We start from the raw sequence: 12812 nt of genomic DNA, 5'->3' as shown, positions 1-12812 counted from the left end.
TGAGAATTCTGGCGAGTAGGAACATTTATCACAGGGTATTCTCGAGAATGATTTCTCTCAATATCTAATTCAAGTTCCTGGACCCATAGTAATAGGCTCAACTGCTGGGCTCGGGTTGAATTAAGTTTAACAGACTCATAAACTATCACTCGCCTCACGAACCTGTTGTTAGTTATGGTCTGGGGAATCGAAATTCTATAAGTATCCCTCATTACTTCCTAGAGAGCTAGCAGCCGTTCCAAATCGCACGAATCGGGCAAATCATTTCACTCTTTCTCTATTAAATAATGGTTTTGTATATGGTTCCCATGGGCCTCGCCAGGGTGAGGACAAGAACGATATCAGCCGGGTATGGCCAAGCAAGGCGGTCTTTCTTCCAAGAAGCTTGCTATCCTTCTCGTCGCAATGAGCTCATGGCATGACATGGAAGTTACATAAGTTTGTTCAAAGAGCACAGCATAGGCTGCATTATGCATCCCGCAACAGCCAGCAGGACGGACGGACGTGTTGCCTCGATAGATATGTACATCCCTCAACACTCGATGGAAACTATACTAACAGGGAAACACTCTCAATACATCGCTACCTCATAGCAAATCTTGGAAGTGTTGCCATCCTTTATCTAGCAGACATATTTTCCAGACGGGTCAGTTTACCAGTCTTCAGAGTAGTGCAGGATAGGCTGCCCACTGTGGTCAGCCTCCTCACCTATAAGAATCAATCACACCTGACAGTAATTAATAAAGCTAGATGACTTAGGGCCTGTTTGGCTAGCTGTGATTTGAGATGGTCATGATTTGAGATGGTCAGGTGTTTAGCTCGATAGCTTGTGTTAGGGTCACTTACGGGCTAAAAGTGTGTAAAAGCCAGGACAGACAAAGAGATTCCTTCCATGCTAGAACTGCTCGGCCAGCCTGGAGTCACCCATTCATGGCGGATTACTCGGTAATCCCAGAGAAGACAGCGCTATTGATTATCCTACTACCCAACTAACTATGATATATTGGCCACCAACTGCGCTTGCCAAGACAGTAGCTTTCCCGCCCATCCTCAGGAAACGGTCCTGCACCACGTACCAACGCATAATCGTCGAAGAAAATCTCATTAGCAACGCACACCCTGAGGACCCAAATCCCCCGACTTCTTGACTACACCCAGTTCCCCAATCGCTCCCATGATTACATTTATGACAATCACGATACCAACAATGGCTCTAGATGGCTTTCTCCCATACAATGTCTCTTTCCAGAATATATTGCCCATCTAGATGTGGCTCTTGGAAAGATCATCCAGAATGGGTTTACAACTGAGGCAAACTTTCTTGACATTCTTGTAATCTTTCTCGTCATTGAGGGAGGTCCTCTATGTGTTCAAGAGAGGATACCAAACCACATCGTATCTGGAACAGATGTGCATCCCGAAACAGGAGTATATGATATTTATTGTGATGGTATTATATGTGCTATATTCCCCCATTTACTCGGTAGCCCTATTGCAAATTCCGCCAACCTCTATCATCCTTGTCAATCCATTTCACACAGTCACATAGCAGAGTTTAAATTTACAATATGCTTTGGATTTTGCGTAAAACGCCTTATATAAGCAGGTCGGTGTATAGTATCGCGATGTATATTACGCTCTAACCTAGGATGAGGTATCATAGTCAGGATCATGACACACCAAAACCTTCGCTGATATGGATATGTCATTTGATTCAAGTTGCTCAAAATTTCCTTGCGGGGAGCACGATTCAATATCAAACCCGCTTCGAGCCATCCCGATGATAATATTCCGGAGCCTATATATTAAATCCCATTCAATCCCATCCCCTCTCTCACTTATATAATATTATGATACACTGCTCGCTATTCACCACGATACCTATCACCACCTCAGCTCCCACGTTAAGAAAGCCTCCCGGAAGGCTATAAATCCACATCGCCCGCTAGAAGAACTTATTTCTAGCTACTCAAGGAGCGAGCTCTCGGTGTTTTGCCCACAGGTGATAAGTCAGGCCGTATGGTATCGGTGCGTGTCCCTCGAAGAAATCACTCGCAGAGGAGCTCCTCTGGCACCATGGCTGTTACAATTCGAGGAGGACAAGCTCCAAGAAGTCAAGTTTGGAACCGCAGGGGCATGTGGTATGCCGAGTGATTATTTGTGAATGAGTACAAGACAGGGTAACACTGATTTACATACCGGTATAGCGACGTAAAAGACCAGAGTATCATTTGTCGCACGGTCCCTGGGAAGGAGCCCCACGTTTGTCCCTGGCGCAACAGAATTGGATCCCTTTTTTTCTTCCCCCACCCGTATTGCACACCAACCAACCAAGACGAAGGAAGGTTTCTCATTTAACACCTTCCCAAACGACGAGCTCGATTCTTAACTACTTCCCCCTTTTTTTTTTCCTTCCTGCTCTGAGGAAATTTAACGATCATGGCTTCACCCACCGCCTCGCAAAGGTACTTGAGTACCCGTGGCGGGTCCTACGGCGTGAGTTCCCCTCCTTCTACCCGCAGCTGAAGAATCCAAGACTAATTAACGAGAAAAGTTCACCTTTGAGGCCGCCGTCCTCAAAGGCCTCGCCAGCGACAACGGCCTCTTCATCCCAGAGGCAATTCCATCCCCACCCACGAACTGGCAAAAAACCTGGAAGACCCTCTCATTCCAAGACCTAGCTTACGAGGTCCTCTCACTCTACATTTCCCCGGACGAGATCCCCTCCTCAGACCTACGGGAGCTGGTCACACGCTCGTATTCCACCTTCCGCCACGAGGACATCACGCCACTCAATACCATCCTCCCGGATGCAAACCTGCACGTCCTAGAGCTGTTCCATGGCCCCACGTTTGCGTTTAAAGACGTTGCATTGCAATTCGTCGGGAACCTGTTTGAGTATTTCCTCGTTAGGAAGAATAAGGATGTGAAAGAGGGGGAGAAGAGGCACCACTTGACAGTGATCGGCGCTACGAGTGGAGATACCGGATCCGCCGCTATCTATGGCCTTCGCGGGAAGAGGGACGTATCAGTATTCATCCTCCACCCGAAGGGTCGTGTGAGCCCGATCCAGGAAGCGCAGATGACGACAGTGCTAGACAAGAACGTGCACAACCTCAGCGTCGTCGGAACTTTCGATGACTGCCAAGATGTGGTAAAAGCACTCTTCTCGCATCCCGAATTGTCAAAGTCCCACAACCTGGGCGCAGTCAATAGCATCAATTGGGCCAGGATCCTCGCTCAGATCGTCTACTACTTCTATTCCTACTTCACCTTGCTCAGGCGTCTGCCGGTAGGAAGTGTACCCATCTTTCGCTACGTCGTGCCAACGGGAAACTTCGGTGACGTGTTGGCGGGTTACTATGCTAAAAAGATGGGCCTACCAATCGATAAGCTCGTCATTGCGACAAATGAGAACGACATCCTGGATCGCTTCTTCAGAACAAGCCGCTACGAAAAGCGTCCTGTGTCCCCAGAGGAGGGTGAAGGTGGCCCAGCAGTAGGCGGGGTTAAAGCAACCCTTTCCCCAGCAATGGACATCCTCATATCCTCTAACTTCGAGCGTCTACTCTGGTACCTAGCCTACGAGAACGAAATCCCCAACGCTACCAACGAAGACCAGAAACGTGCCCGGGCCGGCAGCGTCCTGAACGAGTGGATGACCTCCTTAAAGAACACTGGCACTACCGTGGTCTCCGAAGACGTGCTTAACATTGCAAAGAGGGACTTCACTTCCGAGCGTGTTAGCGATAACCAGACTGTCGAGACTATACGGCATATGTTTAATACCCCGCCTTCTGCATCTTACATTCTTGATCCGCATTCGGCCGTTGGAGTCGCCGCTTCCTTGAGACTTATTAAGGCTTCGCAGGCTGCTGGCGAAGAAAACGTCCACCATATCTCATTGTCAACCGCACATCCGGCAAAGTTCAATCATGCAGTGGATCTAGCGCTCACAGGGATTAGTGGTGGCGAGGAGGTCGGGGACTATGACTTCGAGAAGATGGTCAGGCCACAAGAGTTCCTTGGCTTAGAGACTAGGGAGAAGAGGGTTCGCGAGGTGGAGAGGGCGGATGTCGAGCTTGTTAGACAGGTTGTTGTCGAAGTGCTAGAGGAAGAAGAGGTTGAGAGGTAGTTTTTTCCCCCCCCCCCCTCCCCACCCACGGCTCCCCACTGAACCGGGCCGGGGCTGTCCACGCAATTCCATAAGATAAAAACCCCCTTGACGAGCGTCTTGCTTTTGGGGAACGAGGGTGCGATTTTCGTTATGGCGCCGACCGCCCATATGCTCCAACTACCATCATCAGACAGATAGAAGATATATAACTTTTACCACATGATATATATTAAATGAAAGAAAAAAGGAAAAAGAGTCAATGAAAAGAAACACAATCGCCTTTAGATTTTCTTGAAAAAAGGAAATTTTCAATTTCGTCTACCAAGCACTGCCCAACCTAACCCTTCATTTTCTCGACCTCATACGCAAAGTCAAAGTATGGCTTATCAAAGTGATGTACACGAACGTAACCGTCTTCTCCACCGGAGGCGTAGCCAACCCCTTGAGGGTGGACAGCAATCTAGAGGACAAACGTTAGCACCCGCTTGCAGTGTTAGGAAATGCCGAGGGGGGGGTAGCGTACAGTGTTAAGAGGACCGAAATGACCCTTGACACGACCGATCTCATCCTCGAAGATCTTGTGGTAGAACCTCGCTTCAAATTTGCCCTGTCGCTGAGAGGTAGTGGTGACATCACGGGCTTCCTGACCACCACCGAGGATGACAAAGTCTTTCTTTGGAGTAAGGGCTGCGGTATTCAAGGGGGTGTCGGTAACATAAGTTTTCATAACCTTAAGCTCGTTGACATCCAGGATCTGTGGCTATCAGTATGTGTATAGAAATGCCGTGAGAGAAGTGAGATATACCTTAGCAGTCTTATCCTTAGAGCAGGTAATAAAGTAAGTCCTATCCGGCGCCATCTGAATATCGGTAATCTGCATATCCAGCTCATGAGCTTGAACGTCTCTTATGAGCTCCCCAGTCTATTATACTCCAGTGATCAGCATAAAAAATAAAACCCCCCAAGGGAGCCTCCCTCACTGCCGCAACAAGCAATAAACCCATACCTTTCCATCATACTGCGAAACCCTCCCATCCTCGTGCCCAGTAATAATGTACTTATTCAGATAACTCCACGCCGCAACCGTCGCTTTACTCTCGCGGAAGGTAATCGTAAAATTAGGCTCATCTACTTGTTCTGCCTCCAGATCAACCGTAATCGGGAATACAACAACAGTACCCAAGTGGCCCATCCTCTGCTCCGTCACGGCGAGGAGCAGAGTCCCATCCTCGCTGAACTCGACCCGCTTAACGGCCGTCGGGAATTCCCACATTTTCAACTGCTTTCCGGTTCGTACGTCCCAGATACGGATGGTATTGTCCGCACTGCCGGTCGCGAGGAGGGTGGTGGCCGGGTCGACGTCGACAGTCCAGAGAGCACCGACGTGACCTTTATATGTACCGACTCGTTCTCCATTTACTAGAAGGTGTTAGGATCTAGCGGAGAGAGCTTCAGGAAGGGGAATTAAAATACCGGAATACCAGGCACAGACTACGTGGTCCTTTGCCGTGGAGAAAAGTAAATCACCTAGTAGCAAGCAACAACATTAGTTCAAACTTGAACTCCAGCGAATGGCGCATAAAGCCTACCGTCTTTGTTATACCTATTCCCGAAAATTACAGCATTAGCACATGCTCGCCGCAACCAAACACCAATTCCCAGGAAGGAAACCCATACTTTATCTGCGTCAAACTACGCTCCTAAATGCCGAATGTGTTAGCCCCATAATCCCACCTACCGCCAATCCCCACTAAACGGGCCAAGGGAACAACTCACATGTCCTTGAAGCAGTATAGGTCTCATATCGAATTATCCTCGTAGATCTGCAAAGAAGAAAAAGTTTTGGGTTAAATAGGGAAAAAAGGTGAGGGGTGTATTCGTGATTTAAAGTGTGGGGGAAAAAGACTGCGGTTGCTACGGATAAGGAATTTTTGTGTGCGCTCCTGGAGGTCGGTGGGTAGGGTAACCTTTTCAGACAATTACCCTATCCTCAAGCACGGGTGGGGGGACCAGCTGCGCTAATAGAGGGTGGTTTTAGGTAAGATACTTCTATTGGGGGATAATAAAATAGGAGCCTAAGACTCTCATTCTACTAATGTCTCTTATTGGCGGGGTGGGATCTTGAAGTTCGACTACGAGTGATCGGGCGTGATGGGAATTATGGGAATGATTGGGAATGCAGGTAACCTTACACTCGTACAGCTAAGGTAAATTTTTTTGTTCAGAGTCGCTCCAGGGATTTAAGGAAGCAGGAATGTTAATTACATCACTAAAGCAATCATATTGATATTTAGAAAACAGAAACGACGTAACTCGCCTTCATGGAGAAAAAAAAAAGCAGAACGCAGGGAAAAAAAACTATGGGAAAGAGAAAGAATAAAACAAATAATCAGGACCAGTAAACTAGTCAAATATTACCAATCGGTATCCGCTATCAAAACATCCTCAACCTTTTTCGACCCATTTGTCATTTCAGGCAAACTCAAATCCTCGTTCCTTATGCGGCCCAGCTTGACTTTGAGAACTAGGGCTACTCTCGACCGTAAAGGTCTTGTCCACATGAAGAGCCAGCGAATCATTCCCGGTTGAGTCAAGCGTATTCATATCCACCGACCTTCCACCTGAAGGATCCGAGCGGTTGAGAGCGGACCTTCTGGTGCTGAATCGACGATATCCATCTCTAGGTGTTGATTGAGGGCTCGGTCCGTCGGTTTGTGCAGCGGCCCACATAGAGGAAAGCGGGAGCGAGATAACAGCAAGAGTGGCGGTGAGTGAAGACATCCCTTCGAATCCAACCCCGTTTTCTAGTGTTGCGAATATTGCTATTTACCATTATTATTGGCATAATATTTTTTGGATACATTTTGACTTACCAGGCACAATCATAGTCTGACAACCCATGATAAAAATAACTTGTAGAGGACCGAACCTTTGCAGTCCCAGAGCCTTCCGACGTCGGATAGCGAAAGCCAATTTGAAGATGAAGATAAACGAGAAGAAGGCGATCGCTCCAGCGAATACGCCACGATGAACCTTGTACACCCATCCATCATATCCCACCCCATTAAGGATTGCTTCCGAAATTTGTACGATAACTGTAAAGAAGAATCCAACAGAGATTGACGCAATGACGCAGGAAACCAAAGTCATGATGGTGTTGAGCTTCGGCGAGGTTGCATAGACGACTCGAACTTGCAAAATCAATGACAGCAGGATACATATATTCAATATCAATTGAATGATGCCGGCCCAGATTGAAATGAGTTTGTCGGAAAGGGGGATGTCCTCGTAGTAGTACGCAACATAGTTGTACGTCTCGGCCCAGGGGCCAACAAAGTAGAGGATCTGAAGAACAGACCGAACGACAACCAAGAGGAGGGAGATAATGTGGAGGAAGAAGAGTGCACGGCGTTTTTCACGCTTTGTGACCATTGCCACGATCACGGAGAGCAGGGCGCAGGCACCAATTTGACTGGCGAAAACGACGGCAACTCTGATACTGTGAGTGAACATGGCATCCAGCTCGTGAAGGCCGACGGTGACGGTGGATCCATCGTGCTTGAAGAGAGTGATGTTTTGTTTATGGGGATTGAAGCCGGGGCGCTCGTAAACTGGAATCTGTTCCATCTCGGAATCTGAGGTAACAGGATGAGTAAAGTAAAGATGGGAAGAAGAGAAGTGGATATTTCGCCGCAGACGGGTGTGCTTTGAAGAGCTGTGGATCGAAGGGATTTATTCGGTCGGTGATTTCAGTAGGGATGTTCTCATTCCAATCTTTATCCTCGAAACCTTCTTCCAAGGGACAATCGCAGCCCAATGCAAATGAGCAAGGGAGGGTACAGGGGGCCACGAATGCCAGAGAACCGACGTGATAGTATTTCGCGGAGTCCGGGTGAAACCAGAGTCATTGTCCTTTGGACAAGCCTAAGGAATGATAGGGCACTACTGCAGTGGTGGGGCGATTGTGGTTGGTTGAAGGTTGAAAGCACTCAAGAACAATACTAACAGTTGATATTGTTCTTCACCCATGCTCATTTGTGAGACACAGTCCCTAGTATTGATCCTCTTAGTATTGTTCCCCCTAGTATTGTTCCTTGTGCCCATGCAATGGTGGCCCTAGGGAATCGGCGACCTCTTTGGTTCCAGCCCCCCCCCCTCATGGGGGATACCGTCAAAAAGAGGGTACATAAAAATTTAATAAAGTATCATAATATTATTAATATCATAGTATTACCATAATATTATCGTAATAATATTATTATAATATAATAGTTCCGGGCTCCTCGTCCATAATAATATTATCATATCTATCCTAGCTGTTTGCAGTTTTATATAACCCACAGCTAAACTATTGAATAGGTGTGACTACGAGTACTATGTAGGATACCGATAATTACGAGAAGCTCTATAAGGTAAGAATGTCTGGGCCGCTGCATTGAGTCTGATGACACTATTAGAGGAATTACGATACTTGCCTACTGACCCCCAAGCGGTTGAAAGGGAAAGTACCTACCGGTACAGTACCCTACGGGTATTCACATCCACGAGCAAAGATCCAGCAGCAAATATGTGCACTAGTGGAAATGAAAAAAACCTTGAATTTCTACGCAGTCCAGCTAATTGAGTCTCTTGTCAATTATGATATTTCCCATCCAAGCCAGAGCTGGCTGCGAAACCCGACATAGTATTGGTAATAATTCATATTATATTCCTCAGATGGAGGTTGAATTCAAGTTGACGCTAGAGAAAAAAACAATAATAATTTAATACAAGTATTATGGTATCATAGCCAACTTACAGTATCTTGGCATTTTGCCTGCCCAGGAAACCGAGGGCCGAGCTTTAATCAACATAGGCTTTTCCATAATTATAATTGTTTTTAACATTAAAATTAAAATTTAATAGAATTTAGTAGTATCTCCGGATTACGCTTCCTACTTAGTACTTGTAATTCCCGATTAATTTCTATTCTTTTGTTACGATACATGAGTAATTCTGAATGGATACAAGTAAATCGCTGCTACATACAAATGTCATTCATTGCTGTCTTTGGGTATCATAAACACCTTGTACAGCTATGGGCGAGGGAAGATCCGGGAGTGGCTGGTGCTGTACTCGTACCACTATGATAGTATGTCCCATTGAGGCTCGCCACTCATTGCGTTGATCTGCCGGTATGGTAATTTACCCAACCGAGTGGCTATTGAGAAGCCAGCCCACATGACAAAGCCTCTCAGGGCCCTGGCTTGGCACGAGGCGCGTCGCAGATTCACTCGCTCGGCTACCCTCTCGTCACCTCCACGCATCACCCACATCACCTCGCAGGACCCCTACAGGACCCCGCCGTTCACATTCCTCCCACCTGCCCCTACTCCCCACAAAACTTCCGCTACTATAGTATCATACCATACCTTGAACCTCATCGCTAACCCTCTACCCCTACCCAGCTCATCTATCGGAGTGCCTCTTATAATTCGTTCAGCCTCCTCTCCCCTAATCCCCTCTTGAATCGCCGAGGATATGATGGCAGCCCGCAATCGCCCTAGAGCCCCCCTGAAGGAAGAGGCCGATGCGCATGAGGAGCGCGACCTCTGGACAAAGATCGTGAGAGAACTCCAGGAGCTCCAGCGCATGTCCGAGCGCGTCCAAGTGCTCACAACCGAAACCCAACGGGAGGAGGAACGTCATGCAGAAGGCGGTCAGTTCAACATTTTCTGTAAAAGTTCTGATATTGCGCATGGTCTCTCAATTTATATACACCGAGGCCTTTCTCGTTCGATATCAGTGCCATTTGCTAACCTCGTTTGCAGATGCATCTCTGGAGGATCTAAAAATCCTCAAAAAATTATATACGGAGCATCAAGAGCTTGCGGACAAAGAACAGCTGTAGGCAGTGAGTGCGCTAGGGCTTCTATATAAAAACTCACAGAACGTTAGGACCCTACAATCTGTTTTGGAGTGGAACGATCTCCTCATAGCGCTAAGGACTGCCACAGAAGGCGGCGATAGAGGAGGTAAGAAATTTTGATCCTTCTTACTGTTCACCTTTCGTAGCTCTTGTGATTACTAGCTTGCGTCACTCTCGTGCTGTGTGTTGTTAATTATACTTTCCCTCATGGCGTTTTCCTGGTTTTCCGTACCAATCCGGTCCTCAGCCTCCCCGTACTGGTTGTTTCGTATCTTCTCGAGTTACGCTTACCAATTTGCTCTCCATCCACAGGCGAGAAGAAGCGTAAGCGCAAAATCGACGACGCTGGTGCTGCCGATAGCCCATCCAGTCGAAATACAAAGGTTGCCAGAAGCATGTCCGCGGCACCCGACCCACACAATGGCCTCCAGAAAGATTCTGAAGTTGCATACCGTCTGCCGAAACAAAAAAATGCCGAGGGCATGTGGATTCAGTGTATCATAGTTGGTATCGCCGGGGATGGGAATAAGCGGAAGTATGAACTCCGAAATCACCCTTGCACCATGTCCAAGGAATACTGTTCACACAGCACTCCCTTAGGTATGAGGTACAGGATCCGGAGCCAGACGAGGCTGGAGGTCATGGAACCACATACAAAGCTTCCGCAAATGCATTGATCCTGATCCCTAAGGACTCCGCCGGACTGCCACCATACCCACCTGGCAAACAAGTTCTTGCAAGATACCCGGAAACAACAACCTTTTATAGAGCTGAGGTGATGGGAACTAAGGCAGGTTTCCTGTCCCACGACCCTCTCTCTATGCGGACGAAACTAACATCCAGAACAGAGAGATGGCACATGCAGACTGAAGTTTGAGGGCGAGGAAGAGGTTGGAAAGGAAACCGAGGTTGAACGAAGGCTTGTCTTAGATGTCGGGAACAAATAGTCGTGGAGCGGTGATGACGCCCCCCCCCCCAAAAGAAAGTGCAAACTTGTTGAGCGACGAGTTCTGCCAGCGCCGGGTAGGCGGGTGGATGCTCTTTATTTATCTTTTCGATTCCCATTATTAAGAATATCTTGATGGTTTACTGTTTCTCTTTTTATATCTTTCCTTTTTATTTACGCTTTCAGTGGGACAGGACGGAGTTTTTGGCATGTATCATGGATTGTGCTATTTTCATTGCAAAACTTGAGCGAGCGATTAGCCTCGGCAACTCCGCACACAAGTATTTCACTCAACGTATATACTTTTCATACCCCCAAACGCGTATATTCCCGACACCAACAGAATAAACATAATCCGAGCGTGCTCATTATGTAATGCATCATCATAATAATACCGTATTATGGTATCTATTTGGACCTCCGTCCCACAGTGCCAACGTCCTCATCGCCCTTCCCCGCCTCGGCCCTGAGGCCGAAGTCCATCTTCTTCGACGCAAGCTCGGCGGCCTCCCTCTCCCGCTCGATACGAATGCCATCCTCCACGGGCCTCAGCAAGTTCTCCATGCCCACGCCCAATCGCACGTTCCGGTCGTTCTGGGACCTGAGCTCCGCGTGTCTTTGTCGCAAGGCGGTGAGCAGTGCTTCCATTCTGCCCAGTATTCCTCCGCACGACAGCCGCACGCACGCACACACTCCACGTCAGCTATGATTTTTTTTTTTTTTTGATCCCTAAGCGAACTTTAGTCATGTAGGTTAGGGTGGCTTATCTCTTTCAACTATTGGAGCGTAGCGGGATGTTGGGTCCATTTTTCTTTTTTTTCTTTTCTTTTTTATCTTCCCTTTGGTTATGTGAGGTTGTTTTTGTTTGGTCCCGTACTTGTAGGAAGGGTGTGGATGGATGGATGGACGAGGGTACCGGTACCAGTGATGGATGATGGGGTTGGGTTGGGTGGATGGAGGGGCGGATGGGTGGATGGATAAATAAATTGCCCGGACCTGCAGGTGGTGTGTGCTTTTTTCGTTGTGGATGAATGAGAGTTGAGGATTTGGGATCACGATGACGATGAGATGCCTGGAGGGTGTTTTTATTTTATTTTATATTTTTATATTTTCTTTGCTTTTGATTTGCACTGCGCCCAATCTACAGTGTCAGTGTATGATAGTCTACGTAGACTACCTTCTCGAGTCGCAACGTTCGCGTCCATCCTACAGCAGACTTGGTAAACTACCGGCTGCCGGTATTACAGTAAACACTCTGTCGTAATGCCGTCGGGAGTAATCAAACCGCCCTCAAAATAATTTCCAAAAAACCGATCTACTCGTACATGCATGATCCCATGTTATCATAATATTATCAACAATTATTCGGGTGGTTGTTGTCATTGAGGTCCATGGGGTCTATCATTGCGCCATAATGTAACGTACAGTACATGCGGCGACCTGCGCTTATGATTGTCAGTTGCCGCCAGCATTCGAGTACTGTACCGCACTGTAAATTATCATAAACCGGTATCCTACGTGCAGTACGAGTACTGTGCCGTACTCGCCATCGCCTCGCTGCAATACCGGTGAATCACTGATATTCCATTATATGAGGAGAATAATAATTGGGTCCTAATCCGGGGCAACCTTTTCAATACAGTACCGGTATCATACCAGCCGGTCACAGATCTTACCTGTCGAATACCATCAGGGTCCTAGTCCCCAGACCGCACCCATGTAGACTCCACTAAAGAAAAAAAGGGGGGGAGAAAGAGTCAGTAGAGAATTGGGGAGAGCAAAGCGGAAACAATCCAAAAAAAACAACTATGGGTACTAAGTACAAGTACCATGGTTCTGCG

At 47.4% G+C, this 12812-nt stretch overlaps 5 protein-coding genes; 2 read left to right on the top strand and 3 right to left on the bottom strand.

The window, feature by feature from the left end:
* The first annotated feature begins 2281 nt into the window (after positions 1-2281).
* GSTUM_00009055001 (uncharacterized protein) lies at positions 2282-4401 on the top strand. XM_002840463.2 has 2 exons: positions 2282-2496; positions 2555-4401. Exons 1-2 carry the CDS (start codon positions 2440-2442, stop codon positions 4133-4135), a joined length of 1638 nt encoding a protein of 545 aa, XP_002840509.1. The 5' UTR covers positions 2282-2439; the 3' UTR covers positions 4136-4401.
* A 2-nt stretch (positions 4402-4403) lies between these two features.
* On the bottom strand, positions 4404-6007 carry GSTUM_00009054001 (uncharacterized protein). XM_002840462.2 has 8 exons: positions 5894-6007; positions 5795-5817; positions 5707-5720; positions 5591-5644; positions 5124-5536; positions 4923-5039; positions 4641-4871; positions 4404-4577 (listed from the first exon to the last, which is right to left on the bottom strand). The coding sequence occupies exons 1-8, from the start codon at positions 5918-5920 to the stop codon at positions 4455-4457; spliced, it is 1002 nt and encodes a 333-aa protein (XP_002840508.1). The 5' UTR covers positions 5921-6007; the 3' UTR covers positions 4404-4454.
* Positions 6008-6378: 371 nt separating this feature from the next.
* GSTUM_00009053001 (uncharacterized protein) lies at positions 6379-8073 on the bottom strand. XM_002840461.2 has 2 exons: positions 6991-8073; positions 6379-6939 (listed from the first exon to the last, which is right to left on the bottom strand). The coding sequence occupies exons 1-2, from the start codon at positions 7742-7744 to the stop codon at positions 6590-6592; spliced, it is 1104 nt and encodes a 367-aa protein (XP_002840507.1). The 5' UTR covers positions 7745-8073; the 3' UTR covers positions 6379-6589.
* A 1374-nt stretch (positions 8074-9447) lies between these two features.
* On the top strand, positions 9448-11343 carry GSTUM_00009052001 (uncharacterized protein). XM_002840460.2 has 6 exons: positions 9448-9815; positions 9928-10003; positions 10055-10131; positions 10338-10560; positions 10626-10819; positions 10878-11343. The coding sequence occupies exons 1-6, from the start codon at positions 9641-9643 to the stop codon at positions 10970-10972; spliced, it is 840 nt and encodes a 279-aa protein (XP_002840506.1). The 5' UTR covers positions 9448-9640; the 3' UTR covers positions 10973-11343.
* A 1-nt stretch (position 11344) lies between these two features.
* On the bottom strand, positions 11345-12005 carry GSTUM_00009051001 (uncharacterized protein). XM_002840459.2 has 1 exon: positions 11345-12005. The coding sequence occupies exon 1, from the start codon at positions 11617-11619 to the stop codon at positions 11380-11382; it is 240 nt and encodes a 79-aa protein (XP_002840505.1). The 5' UTR covers positions 11620-12005; the 3' UTR covers positions 11345-11379.
* Positions 12006-12812: the final 807 nt, after the last annotated feature.

The sequence above is a fragment of the Tuber melanosporum genome (assembly GCF_000151645.1).
Source record: "Tuber melanosporum whole genome shotgun sequence assembly, scaffold_52, strain Mel28".
Classification (NCBI taxonomy): domain Eukaryota; kingdom Fungi; phylum Ascomycota; class Pezizomycetes; order Pezizales; family Tuberaceae; genus Tuber; species Tuber melanosporum.
This window is presented reverse-complemented; position numbering and strand designations above follow the sequence as displayed.

Excerpts from the sequence above, each read along its gene's own strand:
- GSTUM_00009055001 (XM_002840463.2), top strand. The coding sequence starts at position 2,440 with ATGGCTTCACCCACCGCCTCGCAAAGGTACTTGAGTACCCGTGGCGGG. Across the intron at positions 2,497-2,554 it reads CCCGTGGCGGGTCCTACGGC|TTCACCTTTGAGGCCGCCGT; the intron begins GTGAGTTCCCCT and ends TAACGAGAAAAG.
- GSTUM_00009054001 (XM_002840462.2), bottom strand. The coding sequence starts at position 5,920 with ATGAGACCTATACTGCTTCAAGGACAT. Across the intron at positions 5,537-5,590 it reads AGTCTGTGCCTGGTATTCCG|TAAATGGAGAACGAGTCGGT; the intron begins GTATTTTAATTC and ends AACACCTTCTAG. Across the intron at positions 5,040-5,123 it reads TTTCGCAGTATGATGGAAAG|ACTGGGGAGCTCATAAGAGA; the intron begins GTATGGGTTTAT and ends GGAGTATAATAG.
- GSTUM_00009053001 (XM_002840461.2), bottom strand. The coding sequence starts at position 7,744 with ATGGAACAGATTCCAGTTTACGAGCGCCCCGGCTTCAATCCCCATAAA. Across the intron at positions 6,940-6,990 it reads TCAGACTATGATTGTGCCTG|CAATATTCGCAACACTAGAA; the intron begins GTAAGTCAAAAT and ends AATGGTAAATAG.
- GSTUM_00009052001 (XM_002840460.2), top strand. The coding sequence starts at position 9,641 with ATGGCAGCCCGCAATCGCCCTAGAGCCCCCCTGAAGGAAGAGGCCGAT. Across the intron at positions 10,004-10,054 it reads CTTGCGGACAAAGAACAGCT|GACCCTACAATCTGTTTTGG; the intron begins GTAGGCAGTGAG and ends ACAGAACGTTAG. Across the intron at positions 10,820-10,877 it reads GGTGATGGGAACTAAGGCAG|ATGGCACATGCAGACTGAAG; the intron begins GTTTCCTGTCCC and ends CAGAACAGAGAG.
- GSTUM_00009051001 (XM_002840459.2), bottom strand. The coding sequence starts at position 11,619 with ATGGAAGCACTGCTCACCGCCTTGCGACAAAGACACGCGGAGCTCAGG.